Source organism: Coloeus monedula, assembly GCF_965178545.1.
Source record: "Coloeus monedula genome assembly, chromosome: 14".
Classification (NCBI taxonomy): Eukaryota; Metazoa; Chordata; class Aves; order Passeriformes; family Corvidae; genus Coloeus; species Coloeus monedula.
The window spans coordinates 20,512,589-20,528,121 of NC_138794.1; the positions used below are offsets into that span (position 1 = coordinate 20,512,589).

A 15,533-nucleotide genomic window follows, 5' to 3' on the forward strand; every position below is an offset into this window, starting at 1 on the left:
CAGAGGGCAGGGATGGATGGGAGATTGGGAAGGAATTGTTCCCTGGGAGGGTGGGGAGGCCCTGGCACAGGGTGCCCAGAGCAGCTGTGGCTGCCCCTGGATCCCTGGAAGTGCCCAAGGCCAGGCTGGACAGGGCTTGGAGCAGCCTGGGACAGTGGAAAGTGTCCTTGGTGTTCCACCATGGCAGGGGGTGAAATGAGATGAGCTTTAAGATCCCTTCCAGGAAACTCAAACCCATCTGGGATTCTGTGTTCCTGAATCCCTCTGCAGGCATTCATTTATTTACTTTAGGGAACATCGTCTGACATTTGCCAACAGGTGTGAAAACAAGTCCCTCCTGCAAAGCTGTAATTATTTTTCATCTACTACACATCATAAGGGGAATGCCAGAGTTATGGAATCTGGGGCACTCGAACATGATCACAGTTAATGCACCAAGTCCATCCTGATTTTCTGTCACCAGAGTGATCCCTGTCATTTTGCCAGACAGCATCGACTGGACAAACCGGAGGGTTTGCTGCAGTATCAAATTAGCACCACAACTTTAACTTCAGATTTTAGGGTTTGGATCATGTTAAAAGAGTGTTTGCATGAGAACTCAGCACATCAGCTGAAGACATCGAATCTGAAACCCCAAGGGACTTATGAAAGTCTGAGTTTACAGATAGGAAAAGTTAAGGCCTAAACACAAACTAGCAGGCTGTGAGTTTATAAATGAGGAAGAGCTGCAAGGTAGGGAGTTCCCCATCCCCCAGATTCCACAGATGATGAGACTGTATCTTCTCTGAAACCCAAGGCAGCCAGAGGGAAGACTGACCTTCCGCAAATTGCATCTTGTTTTGCCTGTTGCCTCTGCAGTCTCTCAGCATCGCACCAGACCAAGCTTTGCTCTGCTTGCCCAGGGAATTTCAACCATAGGAACACCCTCTTTTCTGCCTCTTGACTCCAAAAACATGGACCACCAGGCTGCACAGTGCCATGCTCTTAACCAAACACTCTGACAACTGGAAAGTTCATGGAGTTCTGAACAGAAAGGCTCGAGCCATGGAGCAGCAGGAGATGGCAAAGCCACTACCTGTGCCCTTCACTGGGACCTGGGCAGAGAACAAGGCTCTCACTGCTCTAAAACAGCTACAGACCCTCTAGGTACTAAAAACCTTCAGCAGGTGGAAGGATGGGTTCTTTCCCTGCTTTTAGTGCTTTTAAGAACTTATCTTAGTTTTAATAAGTCATTCCCAGCTGAGTGTGAGAGCAGCACTGAGCTCAAAGTGAAAAACCTGCTTTTGGTCTGAATTTTTAACAAGAAGTAAAAGTCATTTAAGGACACCTGAAGCTTTTACTTACCAGTTTGATCGCTACATATTCATTGGTGTAGAGATTTTTACCTGCAAAGGGAGAAGAAAAAAAATCTTTTAGTTCCACATTCAACACTTGCAGCTCGAGGCACAATGAGAAAGAGTGACACTGATGCTGAAGGGCTGTTTTCCCAATTCCCCCTGAAGTTCCTGCCTTTAACAAAGAATAAGCCTGAAAATAATCAGAATAATGAGCAGTTTGCAGCAGTTTAGCAGGGCACGCAAATAACACCTTCCACTCAGCACAAGGTAATTGTATTTTGTGGCAGCACTTTCACTCCACGTGTTACAGGAGGTATCCCAGACACACTAGGTTTCGTTACCCACATCATGCCAAAAATGTCTGGGGAACAAAAAATGAAGAGTGAGAGTGTCATTGCTTTTGGAAATGTCTTGGATCTGCTGGACACTGAACAACTTCATGCTGGGCTGTACAGGGAGTTTCACTAGGCTGATCATGCTCTGGGAAGCACGAAGGGCAGGAGTGTCAGATGAGCACTAGTCAAGCTCAAATCCAGCTCCTGGTGCACCGAGCCGGAGCTGGGACCCACGTGTGCTACAGCTGGAGGGGAATTTTTCTCCAGGAGCCTGTCTGGTGTTCGAAGCAAGCCCTGGGCCTCCTCAGTGATGCGAGGCAGTGATGCACAGCTCCGTGTCACGGAGCAGCTCTCCCTGTGTTCTGACACTGCCCGTTACCGAATCACTCAACGTCCTCTGCTTCCTCTGCCAGGGAATTGGAGCAATCACTCCCCCACCACCTCCACATGGCTCAGGCCTGACAGCAAACTCTCCTGGAAGAGATACCACTGCGAAGGATGCTTGGGCAGTCCCTGGGCCCTCTCTGTCCCACCATCCTGACACCCTCCTGACGTCCTCTAGTCCCGCCGTCCCCTTGGAGGAGGGAAGCCCCCACCACAAAAGCTCCCTATGGATTTATGCAGGGAAGCGTTGACCTCTGCTCATCAGTGTCACAGCACAAGTCATGCTTTTACTGAGCAACCCCAAAATTCAGGAGCAATCCAGGATGGAAGTCATCAGGGTTTATTTGTAGCACCAGCTTTTCCCAGCTCTCTTACTCATTTATTTTCCAATTCCTGTAACAGATATTGATGCTTGGACAGTCCAGCTCTTGAGAGAGCCCAGGACAGGGAGTGACATCATTCAGAGCAGGCAGGAGCTGGAGCAGCTCTTCCATATCCACATGGCAGCATTAAAAAACATGCCATGTCCTCCTCAGCACACGGATACAACAGCCCTGGGAGACTCAATAAAATTAGAGGTATTATGAACATGGGAGAAGACACACAGTCATCTTTAAATCCTGAAACATCAGGGGAAATTTAGTTTACTTTATAACAGCTCGTGTTTTCTGCATTTAACCTCTTTTGATGCTTTCCCCACTGTATCACTCAGGGTACTTCTGGCCTCTACATCTGTGATTGGGTGTTCCTAGGCCCAGTCTGCACCAAGCAGATTGTTTTTACATCCCTCAGGAATGGAATATGTCATAGCTCCAACCTGTTTTGGTACCTGCTGATGGTCTGTAACATAGGACAGGGATTTATATGTGAGGTTAAATATCCTCAGAGGGGGTGTTTTCTGCCAGCAGAGCTGAAAGCTGAGCCCCAGCATTAACCCCTGACACACAGGGGGGTTTCCATGTATTTCTTTCCATCTTTAGAAAAAGACATAGTATTATGCCCAGACTGGAAACTAAGGGTAGAAAGGAGGTTTCATCAGGAACCCTCTGACACCAGAAAGCACCGAAAGAGCTCACAGGCCAAATCCATGGTAAAGCAGGTGGCAGATAAACCCCTCCACCCTCTGAGACAGACTGGGATTCCAGCCAACAGCAGGGGGGAGAAGACCTGAAGACATTAAGGGAAGGAAACCTAAATGCACCTGGATTATCTGCTCTGTATTAGCTACCAGCAAATGAGCCCCATTGGCAGCTCCAGCTGTATCCTGTTCCCTGAAACTGCCTTTTCCCCTCCTCGGATAAGGACATGGCTCCTACCAAAATCCCAGAATGGCTTGGATTGGAAGGGACCTTAAAGCTCATCTCATTCCACCCTCTGCCATGGGCAGAGATACCTTCCACTGTCCCAGGGTGCTTCCAGCCCCATCCAACCTGGCCTTGGACACTGCCAGGGGCAGCCACAGCTGCTCTGTGCCAGGGCCTCAGCACCCTCACAGGGAACAATTCCTTCCCAATATTCCATTCTGGCAGTGGGAAGCCATTCCCCCTTGTCCTGTTCCCTCCATGCCTTGTCCCCAGTCCCTCTCCAGCTCTCCTGGAGCCCCTTTAGGCCCTGCAAGGGGCTCTGAGCTCTCCCTGGAGCCTCCTCCTCTCCAGGTGAGCACCCCCAGCTCTCCCAGCCTGGCTCCAGAGCAGAGGGGCTCCAGCTCTCAGAGCATCTCTGTGGCCTCCTCTGGACTCTCTCCAGCAGCTCCAGGTCCTTCTGATGTTGGATCCCATGGCTGGAGGTGGCTCTGCAGGTGGGGGCTCACGAGAGCAAGGCAGAGGGGCAGAATCCTCCCCTCCCCTGCTGCCCATGCTGGGGAATCAGCCCAGGACATGGTGGAGACACTCAGTTTGAGCACACTGGGGAAGGGAAGCTCCAGCCCAAATTCCTGAGGAAGTCAGATGCTTTGAAGAGCAAAATAAAACCCCAAGGAGGGAGGCATGAGAACTCCACTCCCTATGGATCCCGTGACCCCCATCACAGCCTTGGAAATCCACCTCCACCCAGGGAATGATGCCCCACAGATCTTCCATCAACACGTGTGCTCTCCCACCAAGGCAGGGTAACAGCACTCGGGAAGCAGTGCTCTTCCAAACTTGTTCCAAGGCAAGGAAGGACATGGCCAACACCCTCCACGTATGTGGAGCCATAATCCAGTCTATTATGGTCTGTTGCATGAGGCTGAGGACTAGACAGAAGATACTTTTGGTAATGAAATTGCTCAGTTAAATAACTGGGGTTAGCATCAGGCCAGCAGCCAAAGGTAAATGAACCAATTCATCCTCCAGTTCATCCCCTTTGGAGCACGTGCTATGGGGAGATCCTCAACATAAATGGGTCCAGCCTCTGAGCTTCAAACCTTTCCCAAAGCTGCAGCCCAAGATGCTTGCTTTGCCAGCTGCTCTAGGGAAGTAAATCCCAAAAATCTCTCTGCTGGCTTGCTCCAGACTGAGATCTCCCCCTTGATTTTGCCATCACACTGTCCAAGCTGCAGTGGTTTACTCTCCCTCCTCCTCCTCCTGGGCAGCACAGGGTGTGTGGAAGAGCAAAGGCTTACAGGACACAGTGACCTGCCCACTGAAACAAGCCCTGAGCAGCAGCTGCACCTTCATTTAGCACGACCAAAGATCCGCAGCACAGCGAGGGGATGTGACTGTGCTGGCAAAAGCCCTTCAAGCTGAGTCAGCACTTTTGATGGAGCAGTTAAGTCCAAGCCTCAGTTTTGGGTAGTTCCACTGACAATTATGAACTCCATATTCCAAAGGAGAAGAGATGCATTATGTCAGCAGCACTCACGTGGGAAACTTCCCCCTGTGGATTTCTCAAGGCCTTGGCAGTGAGATGTCCTGAACGTACGGATGGACTGGAGACAGCAGAGAAGCCCCAAAGGATCCAAAGTGATGCATCTGCACAGACACCAGATCATCGGGCACTTGGGACATGCCTGACTTGCTGTCCCCTCTAGAGCAGGTTTCCAACTAACAGCTCCTGGTGTAGGTGCTTCCCAGGATCTACTCCTACTCTGCCCTCCACATCTAACCTTATTCCAGTCACACCATGACTTGGTATTTTGGAGTTACAGCCCCAGGATCAGACGGTATTACCACCTTGAAGCATTTATTTTGCTGGTTTACTTGTTTTGAAGCAGAGCTCCTGGCTTCAAACTGCAGCGTGGGAGGCAGCTGAGTGGTTCTCACTTCTGGGAGTACCTTCCCAGTTCCAATCGAACTCCTCTGACCTGGCAACCTGCAGAGAAGCAGCTTTTCTGCTGGTTTGGGGCTTGCTGCTCTTCTAACATTTTTTACAGTTTCAGGCAGGGTGAAAAATGGTGTTCACTGCCATTTTTAACTGACACCTGAACACACTGTTTTGAAAATGCCAGATAATGTTTCAATTAGATCAAAAAGATTTTGGCTCCAGTCTACAGCCCTGGGGCCCCCAACAACCAGAAGGACCTGGAGCTGCTGGAACAAGCTCAGAGGAGGCCCCAGAGCTGCTCCAGGGCTGGAGCCCCTCTGCTCTGGGGCCAGGCTGGGAGAGCTGGGGGTGCTCACCTGGAGAGGAGAAGGCTCCAGGGAGAGCTCAGAGCCCCTTGCAGGGCCTAAAGGGGCTCCAGGAGAGCTGGAGAGGGACTGGGGACAAGGCATGGAGGGACAGGACACAGGGGGAATGGCTTCCCACTGCCAGAGAACAGGGCTGGATGGGATATTGGGAAGGAATTGTTCCCTGGGAGGGTGGGGAGGCCCTGGCACAGGGTGCCCAGAGCAGCTGGGGCTGCCCCTGGATCCCTGGCAGTGCCCAAGGCCAGGCTGGACATTGGGGCTTGGAGCAGCCTGGGACAGTGGAAGGTGTCCCTGCCCATGGCAGAGGGTGGACAAAGACGAGTTTGAAGCCAAACTCCTCTGTGATTCTCTGATTAAAAGAAATGCCCGCTGTAACAAGAACTTAACATTTATCTTAGAAATCCCTCCAACCTACCAAAAACACAATAATAATTTTACATTAGTACCTATTTAATTGCTTTACTTAAACAAGAATGCCAAACACTGGGAAAAAAAGAGACTTTTGAAGAGCCATATTAATCCCTACCATGGCTCATGGTTCAGGACTTTGGGAGAATACCAGGAACATCTCCTGGGTAAGCTCTTGAGCCAGTTTAAGGGGGCGGCTCACATGCCTGGCTGGAGAGGTCTCTGGTGGAGTTCACAGCCATGGCTGAGCACAGCACTCCATACAACAGGTTAAATCCCCATGAACCCCCAAATCCATGCAGGGTCTGGGGTGGGGACTGGCACTATATTCCTGCTAGTGGGTTGAGCCACTTTGGAAACCAAAGCTCTTGCAGACCCCCTACTCTGCAGCCTGTCTGAAGAAACAGCCACTGCCTAACCCCGTTTCAGCTCATTACTCTGGGCCAGATCACAGAATCATTAAGACCTCCAAGATCATCAAGGCCAACATTCGAACAAATCCCACCATTCCCACTAAACCACACTGTGCAGTGGCACGTCTTCTCCTTTTCTGAACACTTCCAGGGATGGTGACTCCACTGCTTCCCTGAGGAGCCTGTTCCAATGCTCAGCCACCCTCTCAGCCAGGAAATTTTTCCTAATATTCAGCCTGAATCTCCCCTGGTAGAACTTGTGGCCATCTCCCCTGTCCTATCCAATGCTAAATTTTGTGTTCATCTCCCCGTCTCAGCTCCTCAAGGGCTGGAATCCAACTGTGCTGCTCCCACATGCTACAAAAAAAGTCATATCCTTGGGTGATCTTCAGGAAGAAAGATCAACCCTGAGCAGTGAGCTGGATATTTACAGCAAACAGCTTCATTAGGTAAGTGCCATCTCCACCCCAAACAATCAGTCCTTGATACAAGACTGGCTTAAACTGAAAACACAACACCTCAAAAGAGAGAAATTCTTCAGGGAATTGGAAAAGCCTATTTTCCCTTTGCTTATCAGTGCGTGACTTTGTTCTGCCTGTGATACTGGTGCTTAACTGCTCTGAAACCATGTAAAAAACAGGCAAAAAGCAGAGGGCACATCATTCATCTTCGCAGGACAAAACGTTATCAGAGACTCGTGCACTCGGATTTGAGCCGCTGCTTCTCCTTCCCCCCAGCAATAATTACCATGGGCTGTGCAAGAGCAAGAGCTGCTGTTCGAGCAAACAGGAGCTCTTAAAGTGATGGTGACTGGCAAAAAGCAAGAGAAATGAAAAAAAAAAAGAGTCATACAGCATCTGTAAGAACCTTACAATGATGCGTTATCAATTTGTTACAACAAGTTGTTGTTATCAGTACGTGTGGCTCATTGCTTAAATTTTTAGTAAACCAGCATTAACAATAGATGCATTATTGGAAAAAGAGCCACGTAATTAGCAGGTGTTGCATATCCATACTTTAACTGAATTTCTCTCTAAATTAACTTCTTCAGAAGTGAAATCTCATCTGTAAAGTCCATGCCATGAAACTATACATGAATCACAAAACCAACACCTCTAAAATTTTGAGAAATGTGAAAAAGAATCATGGAAATGGGAGCTGCTTCCCCCCGTGTGGGCAGCAGGGGAGGAGAGGATTCTGCACCTCTGCCCCACTCAGGTGAGCCCCCACCTGCAGAGCTGCCCCAGCCCTGGGGTCCAACAGCAGAAGGACCTGGAGCTGCTGGAGAGAGTCCAGAGGAAGCCACAGAGATGCTCCCAGGGCTGGAGCCCCTCTGCTCTGGAGCCAGGCTGGGAGAGCTGGGGGTGCTCACCTGGAGAAGAAAAGGCTCCAGGGAGACCTCAGAGCCCCTTGCAGGGCCTAAAGGGGCTCCAGGAGAGCTGGAGAGGGACTGGAGACAAGGCATGGAGGGACAGGACACAGGGAATGGCTTCCCACTGCCAGAGGGCAGGGCTGGATGGGAGATTGGGAAGGAATTGTTCCCTGGGAGGGTGGTGAGGCCCTGGCACAGGGTGCCCAGAGCAGCTGGGGCTGTCCCTGGATCCCTGGCAGTGCCCAAGGCCAGGCTGGACAGGGCTTGGAGCAGTCTGGGATAGTGGAGGGTGTCACTGCCCATGGCAGGGGGTGGGATGGGATGAGCTTTAAGGTGCCTTTCAACCCAAATCCATCTGTGATTTTGTGGTTCTGTGATTTGGGCACCAGCTGAATAAACTCAAGAGCCTTATACCCAGAGGGATCCACTACAGCTGCTGAACCTCAGAGCAGAGCTTGGATTACAGAGCAATTCAACATCTCCCTGGGGATCCTGAGATCGTGAGGTTTGCTCTTGGGGGGGGCTTTGAGATGCAATAGAGCAATTCATGTTATGTCACTGTAAGGATCCAAATTTATCTTTAGCTGCCAATTATACTCATGTGCAGGAAGGTGGGAGTTTCCATCCTTGTCCTTGGTTTCTCTCCACCTTAGGAGTGTTATCTCTGCTCAGGTGAATCAGTAAAACTTCTCTGATGCAATGCTGAAACCAAAATACCCATTTACTGAGACACACCAGCAGTGAGCTGGTTGATCTTCACAGCATGGAGCAGCAGCACATGTATGGATGTGATAACCAAACCTCAGAGTGGGAGATTACACAGATTCACTTAAGATGAGTAGGAATCTACATAGGCACTATCAGTAGTGTTATGACCCTTGAGTTATGTGGGGGTGCTTCCCCCACCTCATTTAAAACACAATCATTGTTTTTTTAGGATGACTTAAGAACCCAGTGCCCTGCTGTGCACTGGTCTCCTCAGTAGTCCTAAACAAACAATGCATTAGTGGAACCATCTGTTTGGGCAACCAGCTGCAAGACGTGGTTAGGAGACCAACAGACCATGAACAAATGTCGGGCTGCTGGGTCGGCTGAGGGAGCCAGATGGCCACTTGGCACATCCTCTGCTCCCCAGCAAGTCCAACACAGGCACAGGGCAGGGAGAGGGTGATGGGGCTGAAATTAGTGAGGTTAGAGAAGGACGTGGAATCAAGTCTGAGTGCTGGGAAAGAGTCTCACCCATCCCTTTAAATGGGCGTTCTAGCTTATAAACAAAAAATTGAGAGCAAGATTTAGCAATTCACAGTTAAGAAGGTTTTTTTTCACCTCAGGCAAGACATTCAGCGCTGTGAACAGTCTTCATTTGTTGGGATTGTTCAAAATTTGCATCTTTGGCCTCTCCAGTGTATTCCCTTTGACTTTATGCAAATCAAAATCATGCTAAGAGTTACATCTTCTGAGTCAGAAGCTTCGGGTAAGGCAGCTCGACACTTGGGAAACAAGACAAGCGCATGTGTTTCTCGAGCCGGGGTAAATTTTTATGTATTTATATTCCAGTGGTGAAACGCTAATTTGCATAAGGCAGGCCACTAAAACGCTTACTTCTTACCTAGTCTGAGTTCTCCAAAGTTCCCACACCCAATCTTCTTGCCCACTCTGAAGTTGGGTCCCACCATGAGAACGCCGGAAGACGCCGATGAGCTCGGCCGAGAACCGTGCCCACTCCTTCCCGGCATTCCTTTCGTCGTCCGCTGCCTTTCATCCTTATCCCTATTAGGATGGTCCATGATCTTAGTGAAAAACCTCTGCCAGCAAGCTGGCAGAAAGGACTTGGAGTACACACTCTTCTCCTTAGAACAGAAATTTATATCCAAAAGTATCTGTGTTGGAGTTCAAGAGAGTCATGGAAACTCATGGAGTTCTTTTGGCACCAGATCCAGTTTCCTAATGCATCTTGATAAATGTCCCAAAGGGTCGACTCTGTTCTTGAGAATTCAGTAAAGGCAGGCTGCTTTTGGTTTCTTACCTGGGGAAAAGAGGAGATATATGAAATAAAGATCATTATTTTAAAATACCAGGTGAGAAAGGTACAACAGGGCCAATGCCCAGAACTTTCCTGGCCTCAAGGAATTTAACAGCTATATGAAAACTTTATCATTTTCTTAACAATTTTCTGATAAAAAGCCCTGATGTCATGAAGAAATGTTAAGTGCTGCCCATCCACTGTTGCTACTTGTCCCATTTTTGGAAGTGTCTCAGATCAGGCTGGACGGGGCTTGGAGCAACCTGGTCTAGTGGAAAGTGTCCCTGCCCATGGCAGTGGGTGGATCCAGCTGAGCTTTAAGGTCCCTTCCAACCCAAACCAGTCTGTAATGGTTCCACTGGAGCTATCAGGACTGACACCACATGCAGTAACCGAAGCCATTCCGACTACCCCAGCGTGTCAGGTGGACACTGCAAGGAAACCCCACCTTTTAGTCCCTGTGAAGTGTAGGTTTGGTTTCTCCTCACTTCACACATTAATAAAGCACTACACAAATGCCAGACAAAAAATACAAAGGGGCCAATGAAAGGTGCCAAGAGAAGAAAATTTCGTAGCACTTAAATAAAATTCTCCATTCTTTTACCTCTTTTCAAGTTGATCTACATTATCCCGAACAACCTAAGTTGGAAGGGACCCTCAAGGATCACTGAAGTCCAACTCCAAATCAACCTCAGATATATTTGCTAATTCAAACTGCTGTCCTACAGAGATGACCAAAATGAGGAGCCAAAACATGATTAATTATTTTTTAAAAGCTGATAACACAGTCAAAAAGGGACAAAACATAGATGCTTCTCAACCCCTTGCAGGCCAAGTGGTTCTTCCGTGCTCAAGAACAAGACCAAGGGCGACTCGCGGGAGCTGCAAGGACCCAGAAGGTCCTGCCCCACAAGCGCAGCCCAGAGGTACCATCATGGTGGTTGAGCTTCCCCTCACTTCCCAAGAAATCAGCATGATAAAGGGAAAGGTTGCAGGATGTCTTGTCTGCACAGGTGCTGCATCCGGAGATGGTATCAGGCACTCTCGGGGTGCAGCTCTCAGGCAAGAATTAGAATGAACACCCCTGGAACTACCCCCCACATCCCAGGATATAGAGGTACTGGATTGTAGCCCTACAGGAACACTGCTGCATTCAGATTTTCCAGATGTGAATGGAACAGTTCCTGAAAAATTTTACCAACAAGGTTTGTGTCCTCCAAAACAATCCCACAAGTGCTCAATGAGACCACCCAACCAAAAGTCCTGTGGAAGGACACCCAGAAACACAACCACGTAAATGAGAGCTCAGAAGTTACTCGGGCAACTGGCTCAGTTCTCCTGCAGCAATACCTCTGTAGAGGGCTTAGCAAGAGATCCTTGTGCTCATTTTGCCATGAAATCATTAAGGTTGGAAAAGGCCTCCAAGATGATCGAGTCCAACCATTAACCCGGCACTGGCCCAGTCAGTGATGATCCTCTGGTCCACCAGATGAAGCTATGCTACCTACTTCCAGTTATTCAAAAATAAAATACAAGGATTATTACCCATCCACACAGAACAGAAGCATAAGCCCTCCTGAAATCTGACTGCTTTCCCTGACCTCCAGCTGTGGAACACCCCTATTTCTGGAGACTTTTGGTTTGACCTAAGGCACCTGGATAGAAGGCAGAAGTCACCATGCTGGATCCAGAAAATGCAGGGAACTACCAGCTGGAAATTCCAGGTTTTGAGTATTTATAGAATCCCAGAATCGTTTGGTTGGAAGGCACCTTAAAGCCCATCTCATCTCATTCCTCCCCCTGCCATGGGCAGGGACACCTTCCACCAGCCCAGGCTGCTCCAAGCCCCATCCAACCTGGCCTTGGGCACTGCCAGGGATCCAGGGGCAGCCACAGCTTCTCTGGCAAATCTGTGCCAGGGCCTCACCACCCTCACAGAGAAGAATTTCTCCCTAATATTCAATCTAAACATACCCTTTCAGCTTAAAGCCCCCTTGACCTATCACTTCTTGCTCTTGCAACAAGTCCCTCTTCAGCCTTCCTGTAGGTCCCCTTTAGGTACTGGAATTCTCCTTGTCACTTGGGACTGTTGTGGATCCCTGCAGAGAATGTCACACAGCATGTCTGCAGCATATCCAGGAGGTCTGACAACCACTGGGTCACCTGAGAACCTCATGTGTTTCAGCCACACCACCGGTTTGACCATAAACCCAAGTGACAAGCTCCCAGCGTGCTCCCCAGCAATGTGTGAAACACCATTTGCCATTCAGCACCTCTGGCCTAGACAAAAGAGCTGGAGATGTTCATGTACAAGAAATTGTTTAGCATCACCAAGCTTTACTCATCCCTCAATTTAATTCCAGATTTAATACTCAGAACTGAATATGGATAAGCAGGAAGCATCCGTTACCGGTGAACCGGCTGAACTGGTTTCTCATCACAGACATCTCCACACACTCTCAGCTGCTGTGCTTGGCACAGACACAGCACAGTTGTGTTTGCCCTGTGAAACCAGTCTGCAGGAGCAGTGATGAGGCTCTATCAGATATCAGGAAATCACCTTGACTGGACCCCACCCCAGGCTGTCCCGGGAGGAGAGACTGGCTTCAAAACAAACAACATGAAAAAGAACCATCAGTGAAACTACAGAGTTTTACTGCTGAACTCAAACCAAAAGTGAGAATGACTTCTAGTAATTGGTGGATTTACTCACACTGGTATTTCTGATAAAATTCTGGAAAGATAAAACTGAAGCATGGGAAGTTTTGGTCTATCTGCCTATTTGGTCTATCTCTGCTATGGCGAGAGAAGTAGCCACAGAACATTCCAGCCAAGTGTTGTTTTATTTCTAGTTAAAGCCATCATCTTCCATGTAATAAAACATATGGGTCTGGCACTTGGGGACATGGCTTAGTGATGGGCTTGGCAGGGCTGGGAAAATGGTTGGACTCAGTGATCTCAGAGGGCTTTTCCCACCTAAATGATTCCGTGATGCTGGGGTGTTCCTAGGGTTGGATCACTAAGAAAGATGAGCAGGACACAGGAATTCTATGAGTAAAAAACCAGTAACACTTTGGAAAACACACTAGATCCCATCAAAGCCAGAGAAGAATTTTTTCCCCCTGGAGACCAAAGTCATTATTTTAATCAAGGCTGAATAATTTAAGACCAAGAACTACCTACAACCTCAGAAACTGAAACAGAAAGAAATCTCCAGCAAGAGCACAAACCCTGCCCAGTTTATACCTTGCTCAGCACTTCTCAGATGGGACAAGCAACTCCATTATCCTCAGGCAAATTAAGCACGAGTCCCACCACACATTTTCTGGCTCGCAAAATAAGATGTTAACGGTTCTGAGCTCCTACGCCTCCATCCTTCCCCCGCTCCCCATCTGGATCTGGAGAGACCTCTCCAGGGAGAAGGAGGGAAAGGTCACGCCTGACAGTCTGCAAACACTAAACATCCCCTCTCAGCTGAAAGCCTCCTGCAAACAGGAATTCGGAGCAGCGAAGGATGAGTGAAGGGTGCCTCTGGGAAGCTCTTTATCACGGCTAAGCCGAGGAGCAGAGCCCAGCTGCCAGCACACCAGCTCACACACAGATCTTACGCCGTCATTACCACCTATTAAAAACACGAGTCGTAAATACAGCATCAAATATGGCCTTTGAGGACCAGCACAGCACTCAGCTTTGGAGGGGAAGCGGCAGAGGAATGAAGACCAGACTGTCAGTCACATTAATACTTAAAGGCTGCTCAGAACACCAGGATGACTTCCTGCCATGATTCAAACTTTTTTATGATGATTCCTTCCTACCTTTCCACCCACTCAGCAAGACTGCTCCTCAAAGTTACTTCCATTCGAACAGAGCTGCATGAAGACATTTCCCTAATGGTGAATCAGCCCAATTCCAGGATTGATTTCACTACAATACAGTTGGAGACACAGGAACAGTTACTTAATGAAAGACACAGGCTTGAAAGGAAATTACTTGCAGCACAGTTAGCTATGTAAAAACCAGCAGCACTGTATCCTACATGCTTCTAAACACTTAGACCCAAATCTGTGTCACAACCTCTCCTCCATCAATAAACCTGCAGCACTACAGCTAGAAACCAGCTTCCAGATGGTGTTAAATCATGGAATGGTCTAGGCTGGAAGGGACCTTAAAGCTCATCTTGTCCCACCCCCTGCCATGGGCAGGGACACCTTCCACTATCCCAGGTTGCTCCAAGCCTGGTCCAACCTGGCCTTGGACACTTCCAGGCAGCCCTGGAAGGCAGCTGCTGTTTGTGTTGATATCCATAATCCAGTGTAAAGGAGTGTTTAATGCATGGCACAGAGACACTGCTCACAGCCACAGAGTTTTTCAGGGGAGCCCTTCAGACACAGGAAAGGACATTGCAAATGAGAGGTTGGTGTAAAGAAGCCAAAGCCATCCTTGTTCCCCCTTTTCAAAAGAAAAGCTCGCTTCCCTTGGACTCAAAACTTCTTTGACCTCCTTGAGTTACTCTGGAGACCCTTCCATGATAGGAACAAGTTTTGTCAAAGACTTGGTTTGTGGCACTATTTCAGAAATCTGTCCAAACTGAAATAGCCAATGAAGCGCCCTGCTTCAAATCGAAGCAAGCAGGCCTGGTCCAGGTCTGCGTGTGGTTTTGATCCCTGAAGGAGTCACTACATGCCAGAAATAAAACTGCAAATGCCCGGTGAATGAAGTAACACCCAAAAAAGCAGGAATTCAGCCCCATAATTCCTTTAAAATTATTTTAAGAAGAGACCCCCAAGAATACCCCATTTTGTGTTGGGATGGGTGAGCTCACCCCGCTCTCTACAGACACAGGACCACAATTCCTCAAAGCAGCTCCAAGATCATTCCTTTAGGACAAGGCACATGCCTTCCCACTGGGTTTTCCAACATCCACCCCACGTGCCTGTGTAATATGTCTGGTAAGTCTCCTGATCTGGAGAGCGCTTTCCAGACAAGATCTGCTACTTCCCACATGACTTCAAAGACTAGAAAATCCTCCAGGGCTCTCAACTGACATGTTATAAACACACAGATATGAGCTCACCAGCTTCCACCCTCACACTGTGTAAAATGTAGAGCCTTCAGCAGCAGAAAACTTCACTGGCTTTGCCACAGACTGGGACAAAGGGCTCACCCTCTGGAAAAGGGAGAGCAGCCAGGCTGTGGGTAAGGAGGAACAGTGTGAAACCAGGACATACATGATGTGTTTGCTCACGTTTTCAGCATCTGCCAACTCATTTCATGAGCTTACACCCCTAAATTTAGAGGATCAAGCTGGCTTTGTATGCTCTGCCTCACTGTGTGCATTAACAGCTTCCAAGGTGACAGGGCTCTGCCTTCATTAAAGCACAATTAGCAAAGCCTTCGTTTACAGCCCTGCTCTCCTCTGCATGGACACGCATCTCCACTGGCTTCATGTCCCTTCAAGCCTTCTCATCCCACTGCCTTTATCTCCCCACCTTCATGGCTCTGCATTTCTTATCCTGCTTCTGTCCTTCCAACTGGACACAACAAAATTTTCTTCTTCTGCAGCCATCTGGTTACTTACTCCTGGCAGAGTCACTGTTCTAATAACGAGGAAATAAGCAAGTTTTGAGATTTGCCCTGCTCCTGAGGAGACAAA

General features: G+C 48.7%; 1 protein-coding gene across 4 annotated transcripts in view; it reads right to left on the bottom strand.

The window, feature by feature from the left end:
* CSNK1G1 (casein kinase 1 gamma 1) overlaps nt 1–15,533 on the bottom strand; it is a 104,676-nt gene that overhangs the window by 51,491 nt on the left and 37,652 nt on the right. For all 4 annotated transcript variants that reach the window (XM_082290512.1, XM_082290510.1, XM_082290511.1 and 1 more), the window contains exons 3-4: nt 9,467–9,883; nt 1,345–1,385 (exon numbers count right to left, since the gene is read on the bottom strand). In XM_082290512.1, coding sequence (XP_082146638.1) covers nt 1,345–1,385; nt 9,467–9,644 — 219 coding nt within the window. In that variant the 5' untranslated portion in view covers nt 9,645–9,883. The remainder of the gene's footprint in view (nt 1–1,344; nt 1,386–9,466; nt 9,884–15,533) is intronic.